At 41.4% G+C, this 21,927-nt stretch overlaps 1 protein-coding gene across 1 annotated transcript; it reads right to left on the minus strand.

Moving 5' to 3' along the window:
• Positions 1-6,671: 6,671 nt before the first annotated feature.
• Positions 6,672-21,845, minus strand: LOC119178366 (nuclear pore glycoprotein p62). The gene is made up of 9 exons (XM_037429566.2): positions 21,705-21,845; positions 21,112-21,177; positions 18,404-18,532; positions 15,653-15,704; positions 12,111-12,201; positions 10,412-10,638; positions 9,221-9,332; positions 8,204-8,270; positions 6,672-6,807 (listed from the first exon to the last, which is right to left on the minus strand). The coding sequence occupies exons 2-9, from the start codon at positions 21,170-21,172 to the stop codon at positions 6,731-6,733; spliced, it is 816 nt and encodes a 271-aa protein (XP_037285463.1). The 5' UTR covers positions 21,173-21,177; positions 21,705-21,845; the 3' UTR covers positions 6,672-6,730.
• Positions 21,846-21,927: the final 82 nt, after the last annotated feature.

Genomic DNA, 21,927 nt, shown 5'->3' on the forward strand with positions numbered 1-21,927 from the left:
GTATTCAACTTTCTTATTGGTTTGAACAATCGGCATTGACGTAGTTGCAAAAGTGTTTTCATTTCAAAAGGCTTTTTTGTTTTTTTTTACGTGAGCATTTATGGAAGCACGAAAAATGTCTAAAACATATCAGAATGTCGCATCTAGGCTTGTGCAAATATTCGAATGCTTCGAATAGTTGAGTATTCGAATTTCTTCAATTCGAATTTAAATTATTGAGTATTTTTGAAGTGTTCACAATGCCCCGCCGTGGTGGTCTAGTGGCTAAGGTACTCGGCTGCTGACCCGCAGGTCGCGGGTTCAAGTATCGGCTGCGGCGGCTGCATTTCCGATGAAGGCGGAAATGTTGTAGGCCCGTGTGCTCAGATTTGGGTGCACGATAAAGAACCCCAGGTGGTCGAAATTTCCGGAGCCCTCCACTACGGTGTCTCTCATAATCATATGGTCGTTTTGGGACGTTAAACCCTACAAATCAATCAATCGAAGTATTCACAATGAACGAATAGATACATAATAATCCGCAAGTAACTGCTTGTGCTTGTAAAGGTGGTTTCACTGCAATCTAGGTCCGCTAAGCCGCGAAAGCACCTATCTAGGAAAATTTCGCTTTGCCGCGAAGCTACCTTTCAAATTTAAAGGGACCCTGCAACACTTACTGAGCATGGTCAGAAAACGCTGCCGATCGATAGTCGAGGCTACCAAAAAGACGCGAGGCAAATATTATAGTGCAACTCGCGGCCTGTAATTCACAATAAATTTTTAAAACTAAGAATTGCTTTCTTTCCTCGGCAAATGACACTGCAAGCTCAAAAATCAGTTGTCCCAGCTGAAAAGAAATATACGGCTCTGGTCACAGCTATCGGCTGAATTGAGCATGGCGCGCTCGTCATTATCGGGGTCGCTGCTTGAGGCCACCCCTTGTCCATGAGTGTGTGCGCGATCGCACTGAAAAGCCGCGTATTAGAAGAAAAAAAAGTAAAGAGGTGCTCAAGGTCACAAGGCGCGTGTGACGTATTTTCTTTCGCCATGTCATTGCTCCCTGCTTAGGTTCCAGCTGTTTCGTTGGCACGAGAAGAGAGAATGCAATTGCAGCCTGCGACAAATTTTTGGAACTCCGCTCGTACTGGACTGATTCTAGAAACTTTGCGGCAGTAAATTTGTGAGGCAACAAGCATGTATACTGGCTCCGTGGCTACTTAAAAAAGTGTTGCAGGGCCCCTTTAAAGGAACATGTTACCCTCAAATCAATTCATTTTATTAAGCTTGTTATGATGGCTTATATGCTCCAAGTATAATAAATCTTAAAATGTCAACTATGTTACAGGTTATCACTCACATCCTACCCAAACTACTACTCAAGGTTGTTTCGACTTCCTTTAACGAAAAAAAAGGCATTGGCATTGAGCCTTTGTTTCAATTCAAAAGAAATATTGTGCAGGTTAGTTAGGTTATGATAGATATTGCCTTTTTTTATAAGTCATACATACTATTCGAATTTGATTCGAAATTATTCCATCAAAATCGCTATTCGCTTCGAACCTAAAATTTACCATTCGCACAAGCCTAATCGCAACCCTCATTTGGTCAGCTGGTCTTACTGTAAAGGAATTGTGTGCACAGGAATACCGGATGTGCTTAACTATCTTATGTTTCCAGCTTTCGTTCAGCCTTCTTATAAATGTCCTGCAAGCTACCCTCTGTAATGTGGTGGCATCCTGCATTAAGTGCAGAAGCACTTGCTTACCACGCTCCCATTTTTAACACCATGTCTCATTTTCCTTTTCCCATTACTCCACAAATAGTTGTTGCATGCCTGAAAGGAAGGAACGCAGCACTTATCTCCCAACTAGTGTTATTAGTGGCAAGCATGCACTCTGAACTTCACATAAGGTGTGTTATTCAAATTTGCTTGCTATTCATTATGTCGATTGGCAGCTAGAGTAAAATGGAAAGCCTTTACGATCTCTCAAATGATGTGATGTCTGTTGGTGTCTTACAACAGATATCGCTAACTTATTTGTGGTTTGTGTTGTAGGACACTGATGGACATCGAATGATCGATGGAAAAAAAAACAAAAAAACAATAGTGTTCTCTTGTACTCACGTTTCTGCCACAGCAATCTGGGCTTCAGAATTCAACGTTCTTTAATGTAATAGGGTTATTTGAGGAGCTCCTTTAAGTAAATCAGGGATCCTTGTCAAAATATGGTGCCATCACAGCCAGAAACCACCTCCAATGATCAGCCGGTTGTGATACCTTTATTTTTTGCTCCATAGAATATCATCGATGTGCACCCATTAATGACATGCATGCAAAATACTTTTTCAGATGGGCTGCAAGATACTGACATCACAAACCTGACCACCATCACCCCCACCACTTGCGAGATTATCATCTTTGAAATTTACTTGTCACATTAGTCGAGTCGCTATGTTGCTTGACTACCGAAACATGTGCCGCGGGTTCAAATCCCAGATGCGGTAGCCACATTATCGATAAAGACAAAAATGCATGAAGCTTGTGTAAATAAATATAGGTGGACGTTAAAGAACCTCAGGTGGTTGCTATTTCTGAAGCTCTCCACTATGGCATCTTTCATAATTACGTGTATCATGGTATGAGATGCTAAACACCCAGGATTATTATTAATTACAAGTGAATTTTGAGAGAATGAGCGGCATTAATAAATTTTTCTCCTGCAATACCAGGAACTGCTTAGTCCACGACTTCTTGCACCTAGCTAGCTAGAGGCATCGGTGTCAGCTGCCAATGTTAGGTTTAACTGAATACACACTGTGCTACGGATGGATTTCTTGTTTTTTTAATGATGAAAAGTTATCTATCATCTACACGTACTGGTTGATCATATCTGAAAATCGAGTCTGTCGTGGTTCATCTGAATAGCACCAACCACAGTTCAGGCCGCACATGCGGAACTGAGTGAATTTTTCACATTTTCCAATGCTTATCCATAAAGCTCGTCTTAAAAGATCTTCAGCATCGTCAATTAGTAACAACAGATCCAGCATGTGTTCTATATACATATTAGAACAATACCAAAAGGTGGATGTCTTGATTCGAATTCATCCTTGGAGAGTCGCAAGAAGAGAAGCACAAAAAAAAACAAAAAAATGGGGTGGCACGCTTCTAACAAGCAATTCTTTAGAAATAATAGTATATAATTATTTGAGACATCAAGTAACTGTAGCAGACACTAAAAAGTTATAAGCATATAGCATTACACCTTGTGCATTATTTTATTGAATGCTGAAACTGTTGGGAAATGCGGTTCGGGCAACGGCAATGTTGTTTGCTTGTGCCCAGTAACGATAAATTTGTGCAAGTAAGCTTCACTGCAATACAGTTGTGCAAAATGGTGAAAACTTGCGGAAAAAAAACGAAGAGTTCGTTATGTGGTGAAGCATTCAATTGGTGCCCGTTTCTTATCGGAAAGAGAACCTCCACTAGGTTGAACACGCGCTTTATACACAACAATGATGAAAAATAAATATCATAAATAAGCTTTTATGCATCGCACGCATTCTTAGAGTAATATATCAGTAATTTCCCACTTGTGACAATATCTAGATGCTCTACAAGATGTAAAACTTCTGCATCAGCTTCAAGTAGCGTTAGTGTGTTAGGTTAATAGTACTGCCACGGCCCTGGTACTATTCATTTAATAGCCTCGTGATTAACTTCAAGTTGAACATAGTACAGTAGACTCAGTAAACGGAGATCTCCTCAGTGGAACCGCTGCCATAATGTAACAACAGCCCCGAGTATGACTGGTCTTGTGCCTCAGTTTGGCTCTCCTATTCAACTCTCTGTAAATGGAGCTCCTCGTAATGTAACATATTGTACTGGTATTTTCAGATTGCGTTTAAGGGGGGACCTGGCAACTGGAAATGTAAATTTGGTCAAAATGTTCAATTTATCCATTTACCTTTTTTTTTTCTGCCATTCTGAGACCATGTTTTATATATATCATGGTGAAACAGTAGACCAAGATAAGTAGTAGAAGTTCAGAAAAAAGGCATTTTACTGGTGGGCTGTCGTCAAAAGCTATGGTAAAATCAGGCTTGAAAAAATGCTAATTCGCAGCTTTCCTTTGGCACAGAGCCACAATATTGGCATCATCGTAAAGGGGACAGATGGGAGCTCAAGATAGCCATAAAGCTGTATTTCTGTAACAAAAAATAAAACCAGCTGCCTTCCGGGTTTCCTTTTTTTCTGATTCTAGCTCCAATTTCTTCAAGCTCAATTTTCTCAGCTTTCATTTTTTTTTAGCAGTTGCTGTCGGGCATCCCTAAGCCATTTCACAACAAATAAGGATATAGCCATTCTGCTTTCTGCACTTAGATCCTGAGACATTGGCACTGCTGTAAAAGCTCTCCATATTTGTGTGCACATCATACAAATTTTTAAAAACAGATTTTTGTTAAAGCTGATAGTAAGACAACATGCCCAGGTCATCTTAAAAATTTTTCCTGTGCTTATTTTAATACTAAATAATAAACAAATAGCATTACCGCACATAATAGGCCCTTGCGAATATCCTTATACAAAAATATTGACAAACTTATGTCTAATTAATTTTGGGATGTCGATGAGAGTCTTTCAAGTGTTGTAACTCAAAAACAAATTCAGTTGTGATATCAGCATAATATATAACATCTGCATGTCAAATTTCATCACTTTATCTCCATATATAAAGATAGCTTTCTTTGCCATGTCTACCCTTAATAGGAGTCTACTGTATCTATTATCAATTAATTAGACATGAGAATGTTTACAAGGGCCCATTCTGTGCCATAATGCTATTGGTTTATTTTTCAGTATTAAAATAAGCACAGAAAAAATTGAAATGTCCTGGGCATGTTGTAATACTATCAACTTTTACAAAAATTAAGTTATAAAAATCTGCATGATGTTCACACAAATATGGACAACTTTAGACTGCAGAGTCGACATAACATAATTTTTATTAATAGTTAATTAAAAGTCCTATGCTACGTTACCTCCAGCACCTAATATTACTGTACACTATCTAAACAAAGAGGCAAATTTAAAATATTTATCCTAAAGCATAGCCGTCGACTCGTACCAGTTGCGTTCACCAAGCGTATGACTATGAGGACTCCTAGAAGCAAGCTGGACATGTCACGTAGACTTATTGTTGTGTATATGTGTGGTGCCGAGAGTGGTTGGGGTCTATCAATCAAGCTGACGCTATGCGGTGAGTGATGCAAACACTTCATTACTTTTGTAGGAAGTTTCTTGCCTTTTGCCGCTCTCTAGAATTCTAGATCGTGTCTCTAGGGAGACACGATCTTTTCAATGCCATTCATCGTGTGCTAACACAGGAGGTTTTCAGAACCCTAGGTTGAGAAGAGTTTGGGATAAGATTTCATGTATACTACTTTAGTAACCTGCGACTTGCTGATGATATTGTCTTGATAAGTAACTAGGGGGATGAATTACAGCGCATGATTACTGAACTGGGCACGGAATGCAAAGGAGTAGGTCTGAAAATTGATATGCACAAAACTGAGTATGTGCAACAGTCTTGGCAGAAAACCGCACTTTGTGATAGGTGGAGACGCTGGAAGTTGTAAAGTAATATGTCTACTTAGGAAAGGTAGTAACCACAGAGCCGAACTATGAGAGTGAAATAACTAGAAGAATAAGGATGGGGTGGATCACATTCAGCAAACATTTTCAAATCATGAATGGTAATCTGCTACTAACAGGGGCTCCAGAACTGGGAGGGAGGGGCAGTGGGGGCCGTCACTTCCATAGGTTAGAAACGAGGGGGAGGGGGCATGCCCCCCCCACTAATAGTACCACCTCTTCCCCTTCTCTCCTTGCCTTAGTGAAAACAAAGGTATGTATTAATGCCCCTATATATATATATATATATATATATGCACACACACACACTCATTCTGAGGAAGGCAGGCCCTCCAGCCGAAACTTCGGTAAAAAAAGCACCGAAACTTCGGTGCTTTTTGTAGCTTTGTCTTCTTTTTTTCGGCTGCATATACATACATACACACACACATGCAGACACACATATATATATATATATCCTGCTGACAAACCGTTGCCCCCACACTTCAGATATACTTCCAGAGCCCCTGGACTAACCCTCAAGCGGAAAGTACCTATATAACAGCTACACTGCACCTTGCCGGTAGTTACCTACAGAGCAGAAACCTGGAGGCTTGCAAAGAGCGTGGAGCTTAAATTGAGGACAACATAGCGCGCGATGGAAATCAAAACGATAGGTGTAACCTTAAGAGACAAGAAGAGAGCCGAATGAATTAGGGAACAAACCCGGGTTGAAATCAAGAAGAAGAAATGGACATGAGCCGGGCATGTAGCACGTAGGTAAGATAATTGCTGGTCATTAAGGGTAACTGACTGGATTCGCAGAGAAGGCAAAGTGATGAAGGGGAGACAAAGTCAGGTGGGCCGATGAGACTAAAAAGTTTGCAGCTATAATGTGCCAGTAGAAAGTACAAGACAGGGTTTGTTGGCAGATCACGGGGAAGGCCTTTGCCCTGCAGTGGGCGTAGTCAGGCTGATGATGACTACTGTATCTATGTTTTGCAGTGTTACATCAAAGTGCGATAAACTTGAATGTGTGTTAGAGCTCACACTGACATCAATGATGAAAACAGTTTATTAACACAGAAATGAGGAGGCTAGTGGGTTGCCTGGGTGTCAGCGCTTCAGCAGCGGGTCAGCTCTCTGCTGCTGGCAGGCACGCTCCAACTCTTGCAACTTCTGCTGCAGCACACCTGCAGCATGAAGAACAGCTTTAAGATCACTGTGCTCATGTTAAGAGGAGTAGTCATCGATCAACACCCCAAAATTAATTTCTGAAATGAACTTCAAGACAACTCTTAATCTATCGATACATTCAGTAAGACGCACTTTAGAGCTGTGTACAAAGCAGGCCAGTAGCCAGAAATTTTCCCTGGTAGAGGCCCACTTGCTGAAGACCTTGACTATTTTAGAAAAACACACCTTTTCATTACCTATTTTAGGTGAAACACTGCTCCCTATTAGAATTCCGGGGAAAATGCAGGCCCCCAAGAAACCCCCATAGGCCACAGCAACTACAGTGCTGCCCACCCTTCTAAACGAACTCGAACTGAGAGACAGCAATTTACCTCAATGCCTAAAAATTTAATTTCAAGTATGGCTTCCTTGAACATTCTGTTTTCCCCTGTAAATACGGCATCTTGAGTGCTTTTCATGTTTCTGGAATTGGCATTGCAAGTTCAAATTTATGCCTACAACCAAAGCTCTTTTTGTACAGCCCGTTGCAGCCAACACGACGGGGTGAGTCGAGTTGTAGATATTGTAGCTCTTACGCAACTATACTCACCATAATTGGCACAGTAATTTTTTGTTTGTTATAAGCGAACTAATGCGATGCAATAAACCAAATCTCGAATCTTAAAACTCATTGCTAGTCAGTATAGCAGCCCTGTCACAGTAGTCAAGCTTGTGGCAGACCCAGGATTGAATCAGAGTGACTGAGATGTAGTATGTTACTGAAGAGAGATGGTTAAACAATAAATTCAGTATGATCTATTTAGTTTTCTCTTAAACCAGACTTTGCACAATTCACCCGAGCACATCAAATGCAATTTGCTTATAAGCTTTGTATGCATTATTAAAAATTAGGGAGTTGTGTGCATCAAAACTTCAATATGATCAAAAGGCATGCCTCAGTGCGGGACTGCAAAGTAAAGTAAACTTCCTGGGGTTTTTGAAAGTGCTCCTGTAACTAAGTACAAGGCCTTTTTGGATTTCACCCGTATCAAGATGCTCCCATCACAGCACATGAATTGGGTTTTTCCCCCCTGGTTTCGGTAGAACCCTTTCACGTATGCTAAAGCACACTAATTTCTTCAGTGTTTTATTGAAGCAATGCCAATAACAAGACTGATATGGAAAAAAAAACAACAGTGCCATGCATCAGTAGACTCGTGCAAAAGAACATACTTTCCATAAGTAAGCCAAACTGTCTGGGCAATTACACACGAATGAGAAAAAAATCTTTCCCCTTTCTGGACATGAAAAATAGTGTAAGCTAACGTTAAAACCAATGGCACTGAAGCATAGGAAAAAAAAAATTGTGCTTCGTGTTGTGACACACGGGACATCCATGCTTCCATGTCTCACCTGAGTTGTGCTGCACCCACATAAGTGCGTCCATGTGAGAGTTCAGCACTTTTGAGATTTGCTGCAGCTGCAAGCGAGGAAAGGCACAAAAGTTGATGGCACGTCACAAGCTATAGTAAATCAGTTGGGACATACAAAGCACAGTCTTTCAGAAGTTGATGGAGCACACCAGCATTAATCTGTACCTGGTTTCGGTCCAGGTTTTTCAAAGGGTATGAAATTGTTGCGCCAGTACATCTGGTTTGTATAAAAGTGTGCTTTACGATAAAACCATGTCGACAAGCTTTTGCTCAGTATTATTTTTTTTTTCAGCTGTTACACTTGGAATTAGTACCACTCACCTCAGAGTCCTGTATGCTTTCCTTTACCAGCTTTATGTTTTTTACATTTTCTTTTCAAGCTGTTAAGCCTAAACACTGCCACGGTACTACTTACGTCAAGTGTGACATGTTCCCACAGAAAGTTACGACAATGATCAGCAAAAAGTACTTAGCATTCTATCTAAGATGTCAACTGCTCTTGTACACTTCCTTGTGCGGTTAAATTTTATAATGAAATCAACCAAGCTCTTGGTCGATTTGCATCTGGCGCTACTAACATTATCAATGTACTTATTTTACCATTCGGCTAATTAACTAATTGGTTGACATGATAGTACTCTGTCCTGTCACCTGCTGTTCCTCCATGTTTCGCGCACTAGTGGTATTGACCATTTTTGAGAAGTCATCACATAACGTTTCCTGAAATCATACACCTTTTTCCTCTTGTCCTTAATAAGAGCAATAATGAGATTACGCTATATAAGTATAAAAAAAGAATATTGATATTTCAACATCACTGAGTAGAACAAAATACAGGTCACAAGTAACAACAGGACAAGGTGCCTTATCCAGTCCAATACTCAAGATGCATTAGCTACAATACTATACGAATAGCAGACACCAAAAATCCACCAAATACAGCTTCAAACTAGAACGAGTGAACACGATCACATCCGAGACCTAAAACTGGACCGACCGGTTTGTCCTGCGCAGTAAATGCATTGGCTGCATTCAGCTGCTCTACGATGTCCTTAATGTCTCGAGACACGGAGTTCAGCTGGGAGTTGATGTTCTCGGCCATGTGGTACCTGCGACAGACAGCGAGGCAGCATGCTGTGTACTGTAGAACATTCAGTTAAAGTGAATGTTGATGCTAACAGAAATTGCGGTATTTGGCCAAAAGTATCAGAAGCAGGCAACACATGATGACAGGGGCCAGCAAAGTTGAAAGGTTACAAGTTCTTTAACACTGTAATTACTGCAAGATTATGCAGAGACAGGGCAGTACACATGACAGCATGGAAAGTCTAACAAAATGCTCATCCCAACCCGAAACATTGTTGCAACAGATTTGTTTAGGAAGAATGCATTGCGAGCACTCGAGGGCCCAAAACAGTAAGGAAGGCCTAGTTCACATGGCTTTCACTGTGGCAACACTTTCAGAAAGACAGTAGAAACCTACAGTCAAATGTTCACCTCTGTGTTTTTAATAGTAGGATGGAACAATGAAGGTCATGGTAGAGTTCAACAGAGATAACACCATTATTACATTGTTAAACACTTTTGTGTCGAATCTAACTTAGCTGGACGACTCTGTGCCAGGTTTATCTCTATTGTGGCTCGCACTTCCACCTACCTACTGTTCTGGTTTGCCACCCACTTTTTCAGATAGACTGCCCACGACTACAACTGATCCCGTGAAAATGCATGCATCCCGTAGAAACCAAAAATGGCAGTTGTGCGTACCTAACACCAGAGGGTAGAGAGCGTACATAAGGGACTCACTCATATTACAGTGAGATAGTCCTATGTTTGCTTTATACCAACAGGCCATGCCTCCCACCACCCGGTAGAATCAAAACACAGTATGAGGCTTTCAGGCTTTAAGGATTGTGAACAGCAACACTAGCAAATACCATAGACAATGCTTAAACACTCTATGCACAGAACATGACAGGTGTGTATCATAGCTACCAGGAATGTCCAGCATGAAAACACATCTGGAAATATGTTGAAAAAGAAAAGTTTATCAAAAATTCCAAATCCTTGACAGCTGCCAACAACACTCTTCCCCCTACATTTCTATGTTCAGTGGTTCTACTTGGCAGGTCATGCCTTTCTTTCATGTGCACCGGCTGTGATAGCACAAAACCAGCCCAACACTCACGTGTGTTCGCGCTCTAGGTCAGCGTGCTGCTGTACAGACAGGGCAGGTGCCTGCTTCATTGCAGCCTCGAGAGGTGCCAGAAGCCTCTCGAGCTCCCCTTGCTGGGCAGCCACGTAGTCCAGCTCGTGTTCCAGCCGCTGCTGGTCCAGCTGTGCATGCTCTACCAACGAGCTGAGCTGGCCCACTCGCTCGGCGCTCGATAGCAGAGAACGGTCCCAAGCATTCACCTACACACATGCATGTGCACAGTAGGCTGTTGAACAAATACATCCGTAACGCCATAAAGTACTGTTAAATCTATTTTTTTTCAGCACAGTTAACAGGGCACATAATATAGGCTGAAAGAAGGCAAATGAATTGAAGCTGGGTTTCTTTGCCAGACACAAGCTAATTCGAACAAACGAACAATAAAGCTAAGGAAAGTATAGAGGACTTCATTTGCAGTCATATAATTGTAGTACATTAAATGTAATACAAATGTGGAAATTGAAGTGGACAAAAAGACAACTTGCCACCGGCTGGGCAAGCAGTCTTTTCATCTTTTTTAGTTTCTTTACATTCACAGTAGACTGTCTAGACTATTCAAACGTAAGGGGCCTCAGGATTTTGTTTGAATTATCATAAGTTTTCATAAATATCACTCACAACTACAGTCACAGCGGCAAGCATGGGAGAGGAGGGAGGGCTGAGCTGTGCTCTCTTGGATTGATTTAATAGGGGGCAGGCGCTGCAATGACTCCTTCCGAAGGTGAACCTTGCGCATGCCTATTGCTTATGACTAGAGTTGTGAGGTTTATTGTTTCCCAGCACTGTACGAACATCACACACAGCTCTGCATGATTGGCAGTAACGTTTTTAGAAATAAGCAATTAGACCAACACTCGTTATGAACAATGTGTGCACACAAGTGTAAATAAGGGACAACATGCGTTGTGTTCCGCGACTTGTAGTCGCTTTCCATTCATAAGACGCTGTCTCACATGACACTATAAAACATTATACACCATTATAAAAAATTTGCGAAATTAAAAAAAAAATATGACAAAAAGTAAAAAAAAAATAAAAACATCTATGCTACTCTGCACAAAGCAAACATAGCATGTGGGATCTCTGGCATCCCCGCTCTCGGAACAAGCAGATGTAGCAGACGCAATCGATCAAACCAAAACATTCACATTTATTGACCTGCTTTTAAAACGACGATATCACCATCCGAGTTGTATACACCACTAGGGACAGGCTAAAAAACCTTGTATGTACAATGCCAATACAATACATAAACAACATAACAAACAGAATGTGCCACAAATGCAGCGTTTCTGACGTTCGAATCGCGCTGAGGGATTCACGGGAAACAAACTGTGGTGTCGTCCCCGGCGGACCCACCGCAGCAGAAGTCAGTTGCCTCACGCTGCCAACTCCAAGGAGACTCGCTACCGTTTCCCATGCACTGGCCTAGCCTTTTCACTGTGGCAGCAGCGCGGCGGCGCATTCTTAGTCTGTGTTCTTTGTCACAGCTGTGCCAATGCACCTTGTCCAACTATGTCTGAAAATTTTGCAGCTAATGCAATCAGGGCGGATCACAGGGAAAGCTATGAAGCTAGCTGCTTTAAATATAAAATGAGAAGATACAGGTGTGCGAAAATATTCAGCTTTCCGCGGCTGCAGCACGCTTCACGTAGCTTGTTTCCACACTCACCTGTGTGGCCTGGTCGATGAAGTTCCTCTCAAGCTCTTCTAGCTCCAGCTTCCATTGATTGACCGACTCCTCCAGAAGCCGGTAGTGCATTCTGGAAAGCCAATCCATCCAAATGCACACCAGTGCACTATGAAGCTTCCAGCTATGTTCCATCGCCTTATTGCTTCGCCTCACTCAGTTTATTTAACTGGGCCCAAAGACTCAGCACATTAAATGAAAAGAGGGGAGGGAGGGCTATTTCACGAGTTACAATTAACCGCTCTAGTTAAACATGCAAAAAACAAACAACAGAAAAGATGAAGAAAACATTATAGAATACTTGGCAAAACTTTCAAAAGCTTCCAACAGATATTCATTGTAATCTAGCATGAACAGACAATGCAGCAGTGAATGAATATAAACAGTAGATATCAAAACTGCACAATGTACGATTAATGTTTTAATGTGGAGCTATGAAAGAAACAGCTAGTTCATGTTATGAAAAATCATTTAGCACTGCTTGAAGGACTGTTGCAATGAGTGCCTGAAACAATAGTATTCGGCAGCCCATTCCATTGCATAATGACCTGAAGTAAAAAGAGAAGGAGCTAAAAGCTAATGCAGAGCTAGCTATAATTCATATGGCCTGAATGATTTAAAGCAATGCTAAAGAGAAAGACAATTTTGCTATATCATCCCTTTGTGACACAGCATCTTTATAAGAGACTCGACTTAACTTTGCCCATTTCTGTGCATTTTTGGCAAGGAAGAGACCATTAACACTGAGCTAATGATAAATTAAGCATTCTTGTTGCTAGACGTTACTTTACAGTACAGCTGGTTGAAATATTCTGCTACACGTGATCGTTTAGGTGAAGACAATACTGTGCTTAATGACACGTTGCATGAGGGGCATTTCAGCAAGAATTTCAAAGTATACCTTTTTCATTAAGAATGATTGCTGCCAGCCAATACCTACTGCATGCTATTCAAGGGGGCCACTGAATTCGGTTTATGAAGAAATATAGCATGACTGACTGTAGGATAAGTATCTGGATAATTGGTCACGTTGCTATTACAATTAACTGCTGAAAAATACACCATAGTCTATTATAACACTTCTATTTCCTTTTAATTCAGTCTACAGAAGCCTGGTGTCAAATTCTGTAAATACAACAAATTTGCGGACAGCCAATCATAATGCTTGCTGCAAGGGGTTAAGAGTGAACTACCCCTTCAGACCAAAAACACGGCACTCTAAGTTGGGGGAGGTGTTTGGGGAAAGAAACAAAGAAAGAAAAAGAAGAAGAAAAATAAAAAAACACTTGCGAGGACGCTTGAGCTCTGTCTCGAAGAGTAGAACGCGACAGCGTAACCGGCCCTATACACATCGCTTTCGCTTTCTCAATTGCTGGCCTAGCTTCAGTTCTCGGTGCATGTCTCAATCACGCAGTAAAAAAAAAAAACGACAATGCATCAGTTGTTATAAACAATCCTAAAATGCATACTGCGAGTATATGTAATTGTTCAGTGCCCGCTACGCCCTAACTCTTCCTTTTGTGAATCAGTCAAGGGCACAATGCATGTTTGTAAAGAAACACTTGAACCTATATGCAGCTGCTTACTTCATTATGCTTTTGCTGCTGATGATGATTAAATACAAGTGAGTGCTTTGCAGTCGGTGGGCCTTTAAAAACACCCACTCAATGTGCAATTAACATGTTCTCACACCTGGAACGATTCTATGCTTCTGTCATGCGATATTACATGTGTCAAGGAGACCTCTCCCGCTACCTGACATTCGTATAGCAGTAGTGTTTTTTTTTTCCCCCCAAAACAGTTTCCCTCAATGCTGTGGCTCTGCAGTAAAACATTTGCTTGATCCGCGCATGTACTGGGTTTGATTCCCATTCGAACCAAAGATTTTTATTACTTATTTTATTAGCATGTTTCTTGATTTTTGGGTCACAGACAAAATAATTATTTTTCACTCACAAATGACGTCAACGAAATTTCTGCGAAATGAGCTTTTTAGTGCTCTCATGTTCAAAGCTCGTTTTTGCACCAAATGACTCAGATAACATATCTGGATGGCTTCTCCTAAATCCTACACAATTTTTTACTGGTGAAAATTTGTTACAGCGTATTCTAACAGAGCAAGGGACTTAGCACACCCAGTTTATGGAAAGTTTACTTAAGGGCGGCACAGCTAACTGTACCACCAATTCCTACAAATCAGTGCAAATCAGTGCCTTTCTAAGCTAGCAGACTTTCTCAAAAATAAATTAGGAATTCTTTTAGAAGGCTCAATGCTTCACGTCAAGGAAGTGAGCATGATTTAAGAAGCAGCCTGTCATTTAGCGCATAGCTCTCCATATGCGAGACATATATGTAAATATATGTAACAAACTTCCGTGTCGAGAATGCCTTCTACACTCTGGCATGCGTCACAGAAACACGAAAGTCCACTTACGGCAGATATATGATTGCCACTGTTTCCGCTATTCACACAATTTTAACACATGTTTACCTTGGAATTCCTGCCTGAGATACATGCTAGCCCTGTGGTCCAAGATAATTACTACTGCTCACATTGCACAACCTTGGTAATTACGGATGTCCAAGTACTTTCATAAACAGAATAACGATTGAAAAAATTTCGGCTTCACCACGCAACAAAATAATAGATAATGTTTTGATTACATTTTTGCTCCGGTAAAAAAAAAAGTTTTTTGTTTTCACTTCTTGATCTGTTTCAATACAATGCTTGCGACTTTGCGCATGCTTTGTACCCCCAAATCTTGCCAGTGGCCAGCGCACCCCCGACCACCAGCCGCGCCCTTGTGTACTCCCTTTAAAAGTGGATTGTAGCATATAACCTAATTTTCAGTGGTAGCTGACAGAATGTAGAAAAGCGAGACATGAGGTTGCAAGCGGAGATCTGAACTGGACACAACATCCCGTATCTTTGTGTGATTTCGCAGTGGTGGTGCGACCCACAAATAACGAGAATCCTTAAACAATATTACTTTAATTTATTAGCAGTATATGGCCAGGGTGCCATTAATTTTGGCTGTGCACCAACAAAAACACATGTGCCACACAAATTGGGCAAAACCCAGAACTCTGCACCGGTCCTCTAAAAACGATGGGAACCCACACATGCCAAACAGCAAATAAGACTGTGCATGAAAAACTAAGCACATGTGGAAAGCCAGAAAAGACAATGCATGTTGCAAAATGGAGACAAATGACAGAAGTATGGAAAACTTTAACAAAGCATTTGTTAAATTCAAAAGAAATTCGTGAACAGACATTTTAAATTTAGTTGCAGGGTTCTGCAGCTAACAAATTTTAACACCAATTTCCTGTTAGAGAAAATGTGACTCGAATTTTACACGACCACTCTGATATGCACACATATAACATGCAACGCATAGTCCAAATGCGGTACTTTTTTGTCAAGGCCTTTTTAAAAGAAGCTACAGAAGCAACAGCCTCAAAAAAGAGACACACTTGGGTGCCACTAATATTGGCACAGAATGTTGCAACAGTCTACTCACGTGGAAGATGATGCCACAGTGCCAGCTGCCTGTGCTGGTGCTTGAGTAATAGCTTCCAAAGAAGAAATTGCGAATCATCAAACTGAAATTTCTCCTGTAGTGCAGCAGCTGATAAGCATGCGGCAATGGGTTAAGGGGAAACTACCCTTTCGTACCAAAAACAGTACTTTTGCTATGGAAAAGTGCTTGAAAGCCAAAACAAAAACTTAACTTGAGCTTCACCTTCAAGAATGTGATAGCGTAATCCATTGATTGATTGATATGTGGGGTTTAACGTCCCAAAACCACCATATGATTATGAGAGACGCCGTAGTGAAGGGCTCCGGAAATTTTGACCACCTGGGGTTCTTTAACGTGCACCCAAATCTGAGGACACAAGCCTACAACATTTCCGCCTCCATTGGAAATGCAGCCGCCGCAGCCAGGATTCGATCCCGCGACATGTGGGTCAGCAGCCAAATACCTTAGCCACTAGACAACCGCCACGGGGCTTGATAGCGTAATCCATGGCGTTTGAAATCTCTGCTTGAAAAGCTGCAGATTCCCAGTTAATACACTCGTGACAGAAGACACTGACCATAAATTGAAAAATGTGTAATTTTTTTTCTTTGGCACTTTGTTTAGATTAACTTACGAGGAAGATGCCAACAACCAAACTGAACTATTGACCACAAGGTTTTGGCTGTACGCTGCCAAAACTTCATTCTCTTAGATAATTTTTGTTTAGTTTATAGGACAGTGTAGTTGCACTTATTATTAGGTAATAACCCCCTAACATGGCCACAAGTTTTGAAACCTACGAATCTACAGAAACGCCATTTTAGCATGGTGTTGATACCACTCAACAACAACTAAATTTGCTACTAATTAAAGTGTTGTTACCAATCAAATGGCCCCAACAAGTCGATGTGATTGCTTGACGCTATAAAATGTACCAGGCATAACTTTTGGAGAGAACGCAGCTTTTACAAGCAAAGAAATTCAAATAATTACTAGTGTGAAGGCATAAAAATGCATTAGTTCCTGATAGCACAATCTTTTCACTTACGATTCCAAACAAAATACCAATGACTAAAAAAGAAAGTACCTTGTTAGTTTAAAAATTGCTAGGGTGAGAACATAGAAAACTATAGAAATTTGAAGGCACTGAAACAAAGTTTTTGTAGCACCTGTGTGCAGCAAGAAGCTTGCTAATCACTAAGTCTATTTATGGAATGGAAACATAAACAATTTCCATGAAACATTTGTTGCCATAATTTTCTGATCTGCAGTGCAAATGAGGTTGTACACGTAACATACGCAGCAAGATGTGATACGCGAGCATGATAGCAATCATACTGTAGCAAACGAGTGAGACCCTATCAATCAAGGTAGTGTTGCACTGGTTTGTGCTTCCATGATCCCCATGCACGCATTACCACTCAACATGGCTTTTCGTCCCACCAGTTACTGTGAAGGCGTTGCCGCTCCTCAACTTTGGCCCTTTCTTCTCCTAAGAAGCGCAGCATAATTGTTGGGGTTTTACATTTCGCAACCACGATAGGAATATGAAGGCTGCTTAGTGGGGGGCTCTAGAAATTTTGAATACCTGGGGATTGTTCATCGTGTACCTAAATCAAACCTCAAGCGACCTTTAGCATTTTGTCTCCGCCAAAATGCAGCCGCCAAGGCCGAGACCTGATTCCACGATCGAGTATGCAGTCGAGTACCGTGACTACTGCACCACCACGGCGGGTAATGCATAGAATAAAGCAGGGGTATCTAATAGCATATAGACTTTAGCACAAGTTGTAGTGCACCTCAGCAATAGCAGACTACAAACAACGATCCGTACTACTCCTCTGGGCAGTGCCAAGGCTTGTCCACCGAGCAACTACGTACGCTAGCCTTTGTTGCTTCTAATGGCAATTTCAAAATACGAACCCTGTTCAAATTGTGAAGAGAAAGCACGATTCTGTCATTATAATTCCTAGACTGTCCATTTCCACTTGGCACGTTGTTGCTAACTGGCAGTTTTCCTCAACATCATGCCTCTTTTGGGGCCTATGAGGAATTCTTAAATAAATAAAAAATAAATGATATATACCCTGTATGACTTGAACTCAATTTGGGTCATTAGCTATTAATAATGTCTCCCCACACCCCTTGCTTATTTTTCATACTGACATCATCACAACTAGCCTTAAAGTCTAAAGTTTGCCAGACACTCACCTGGCTGTGGAAAAACATAGACGATGGAAACACAATGCCGACTATAGTGAAAATACATTCTTAAAAAGTTGTTTCAGCTCCATTATGAGAGCCAAAACGTCTCTTTAAGAACGCCTTTTTGAGAATATATTTTTATTTTGGCCAGTGCTGTGTTTCCTTTGTCCACAACTAGCCTTATGAATAGAAGTTATACGTAAGTCTTGGTGTGTGTAGTGATGCCATGTAAGCGCCAATAAGACCAGGTTTGCCATTTGTAGAAAAAATTTAAACACTGAGCCTTAAAGAGTTCAAAAACATCGACACATTGCAAGTCTGACACCTTTTCATGTGCAACATGCGTGTCGCAGGCTTCCTACAATTACGAAAATATTGAGCGGTACGGTGCAAAGCAAAATAAGGATAAAAAAAAGGCAAGAACAAGAGCTTTGTTCTTTCTTTGTTTATTTGTACAGTACCACTTAGAAACTATAGAAGGCCAGTAATCCCACTTTGCTATCCTTCAATCACTGTTTTTAATAGAGCAAAATGCTGTAGTCTTACCAGCTGTGGCAGTGGTGGTGGTGGCTGGCGCTGCAGTGACAGTGGCCGGTGTGGATGTCAAGCCCGTCAATGGCTGTGGCGTGCCAAAGTTGAACGTAGTGGATGGCTTGTTTGTCCCAAAGGAAAATGCTGGAAGCCCGAGCAAAGTAGCGCAAATTGGGCTAGTTCAAACATACTCATCACGATCAGCACACAAAAAATAAACCTGAAGACACTGTCGTGCACTTCATTGTGTTATCGTGTTCTTTTTTTGTGCGCTGATTGTGATGAGTAGACGCAAGATTAGCAGCCACTTTACACAGCGTGTCATTTGTAACACTAACTGAAAAAAGCCACTTCTTAAATATCATTGCTAACATGCTGAATGGGTACACTTCGCTTGGGACAGCACAGACGACATGTCAGCACCCTCCCCTGTGGCCTACTTTATCTCATGTTCACAATAACTGTTGGGGCTTCCCATTCTAAAACCACGAATATGAGGGGCACCGTAGCAGCAGGCTCCAGAAATTTAGACCAACTGGGGTTCCTTAAAACGCACCTGTACACAAGGCTCTTATCATTTCACTTCTATCAAAATGCAGCCACAGCAGCCAGGATTCGATCTCGCAACCTTCAGCTCAGCATTCGAGCATCTTGACCACCGAACCTTTGTCTTCAGCACTGCTTAAGAATAGTAACATTAGGGGACTCATCCATTCTTGCATTCAGAAACAAAAGAGCAAATGCTCACTAATCAGACCCTCGTTAACTTGAGAAATCAGATATTTCAGATGTGTTCCCTGGTGCTCACCAGCATATGCACTGTTCGATGGCGTAAAACTCGCGTTCATACAGTCCCATTCAGCCACAATCCGGCAGCGCGGACTATCCACGGAGCGCAAGAGAGTGTAAACCGCATTTTCAGACAAGTGAAATGAGGCAGTGTTCCCTGAATAGCTATCCTAATCAGTTAGTGACCACAACTTCATCAACCTGTGAGCAGAACTCAGCAGCTTGATTTTAACTTGGATGTAATGCATGCACAATGTTGCAAAACTCAAACATGGCGGAAGCTGTTGAATATGAAGGGCTTTCAGCCACGGTTGGCATGCTGACATAAAACTCATTTGCTACATCACGATACATGAAATATCAGTTGCAGGCGATTCTACCTGAAGAACAACTATTCTTATGTGTGCATAGTGGTAGTGCAGAGAAAGATTTGGGCCAATTAAATAAGAGAGTATAGCACAACGGTCGCCTTAAGAATGAAGCTGCGGGATGACGAAAATGGCAACTTTTACACTGCTCTTACACACACACACACACACACACACACACACACACACACAAACTGTATTATTGTAACAGAGTTTGTTTATTGTTTGCTTGATACTTTTGATAAATCAGCATTCAGTTAAATAGGACATTGTGTGCAGTTCCATTAAAAAATAAAAGAATTAGTGCACACATTCACAGTGTCGAGCTAACACGAGTCTTGATCATTCTTTTTAAAGTGGGCAAAGATGTACAATGGTGAAAGCAATGGTGTTTTGTTAACCACTGCCTCATACCCACTAATGAATTTTTTGTTGCTGATAAATAGAAGTTAGGTGTCTTGTTACTATCTATAAAAATCGCAAATTTCACAAAGCACTTCGTGCATCACAATCAAAACATCGTGTCAGAACTGTTTTGAGCTGCTTACATTCCTATTTCATCCATTCGAGCTTCCTACATCCAGTGGCAAGTTATCGTTTTGCCCACTTTTCTTTCATTACATTTTAGCCACTACAATCAACATGCCCGGTACTTTTTTTGGTTCTTTTATCTGCTAGTTCTAATTAAAGTTGTGTCTAACGAAGATAAATGAGCCCTTAAAGGTCCTCTTTTTTTTTGTTCATTTACAGAGAGGTTCTCGTTCTGGCAGAGTAGATGCCTTATGGCAGTATACGAGGGATACAGGTCAGCTGCAAGCTCGTAAAAGCATGACGTGCCTTGCGAAGCCAATAAGCAGAAAAAGTGTTCACTCGCCGTTATGGTTACTAGCACCCCTGATTTAAGTCTCACATTAAATGCACCTATATACCCGATAAAGTGGACCGGGGGATGTCCACCACTGTAGCTCCATTAATAGAGCATCAGACACATTATTTGAAGGTGGCAGGTTTGGCCCCTGCCTGTGGCAAGTTATCTTTTCATCTACTTTACCTTTTTTTATATTTACCTCACAGTTACTGCAATTGACATCCCCTATAAGTTTCCTTGGCTTTCATGTCTGTTGGCTTTAATTAACATATTTCTTAGTTACTTTCGTTTTGTACTTCAATGTTGCTCAGAAAAGCTAGTAAATAGACGAACTGAGTCAGTGTATTGCATGTACTCCCAACTGCGTTAAGAGACTGAAGTGTGAAAAATTGACAACGTAGGAGTCGCTGCTATGAGCAAGCAGTCGCCCGAGACTGCTTATCAGTCAGCAACCTTTCTGAGAGTGCTCTGGTCATCCACGCATGAGGTGTGGGCTCGCGCTCAGTCTGCAGTCAATACAGACAAAGGTGCATCATTTAATGTCAAATTCTCACTTCATTATTTTTCACCCTGTCCGAAAAATAGCCCCGATCAATCGTAGAAGAAACGTCGCTGCTTGACAGGTTCTGCATTTCAGTGAACCTCTGCTCCTAAAACAAGTACGATGCATGCTAAGGAGACAAACTTAGGAAACGCACATGTCGTGGCAGCGGCAGGGGTGCCGAAGGTGAAGGAAGTGGTTGTGCTGCTGCCCAACATTTTGCCTGCATAAAGAAAATATCAATGAACTGGTGAGGCAGTGAGACCAGGCACTTTGAAAGATAAGCGACAGTTACACACAAGTTTGCAAGCTGTTCGTATGAAATATGAGATCTCCCTATAGAGCAATGTGTTACACATGCATGTGCGCGCGCACGCACTCACACACACGCGCGCGATCGATCGAACGGCAATGGTGACAGGGTGGGATGTGGTTGGTGCCTCGGTGGGGCTGTCTACAATGTTATGACCTTTCGTACCAGCAGATCTGCAGACCTATTTACGCCAACTTAACAGAGGTCCGCAAAGTGCTAGCGTACGACGCATGAGAAACGCTAACGCAAAGTTTCGCGCGCCCTTCGCCGGATTATATAACACGTATTTTTAGTCAGCACAATTGAAGCGGCATCCGAAAACGTGACTACAGATGACCGGTCCTAAAAATTGGCCATTGTCAACATGTAATAAAAGTACACACGCTGAAACAGGGCGCACTTAAATAAAGATAAGTACTACTACACGTGAAAAATACCTTCGGTGCGTAGGGAGGCTACTTGTTAAAGCCTCAAAGTCACCGCGTGCTTTCTAAAATTTCGGGTTTACACGATAGTAATTCACTGTAACCACGACTACTAGAACCTAAAACTTTAAACTCGAACTCGGCAAACAAAACACAAACCGGATTGACTCGTCTTGGATTGGATCGCTCGTTATTTGCTAAGCTGCTGTTGCTTTATTGGGAACTTTTTGAATGA

This window comes from Rhipicephalus microplus, unplaced genomic scaffold, assembly GCF_043290135.1.
Source record: "Rhipicephalus microplus isolate Deutch F79 unplaced genomic scaffold, USDA_Rmic scaffold_18, whole genome shotgun sequence".
Taxonomy (NCBI): Eukaryota; Metazoa; Arthropoda; class Arachnida; order Ixodida; family Ixodidae; genus Rhipicephalus; species Rhipicephalus microplus.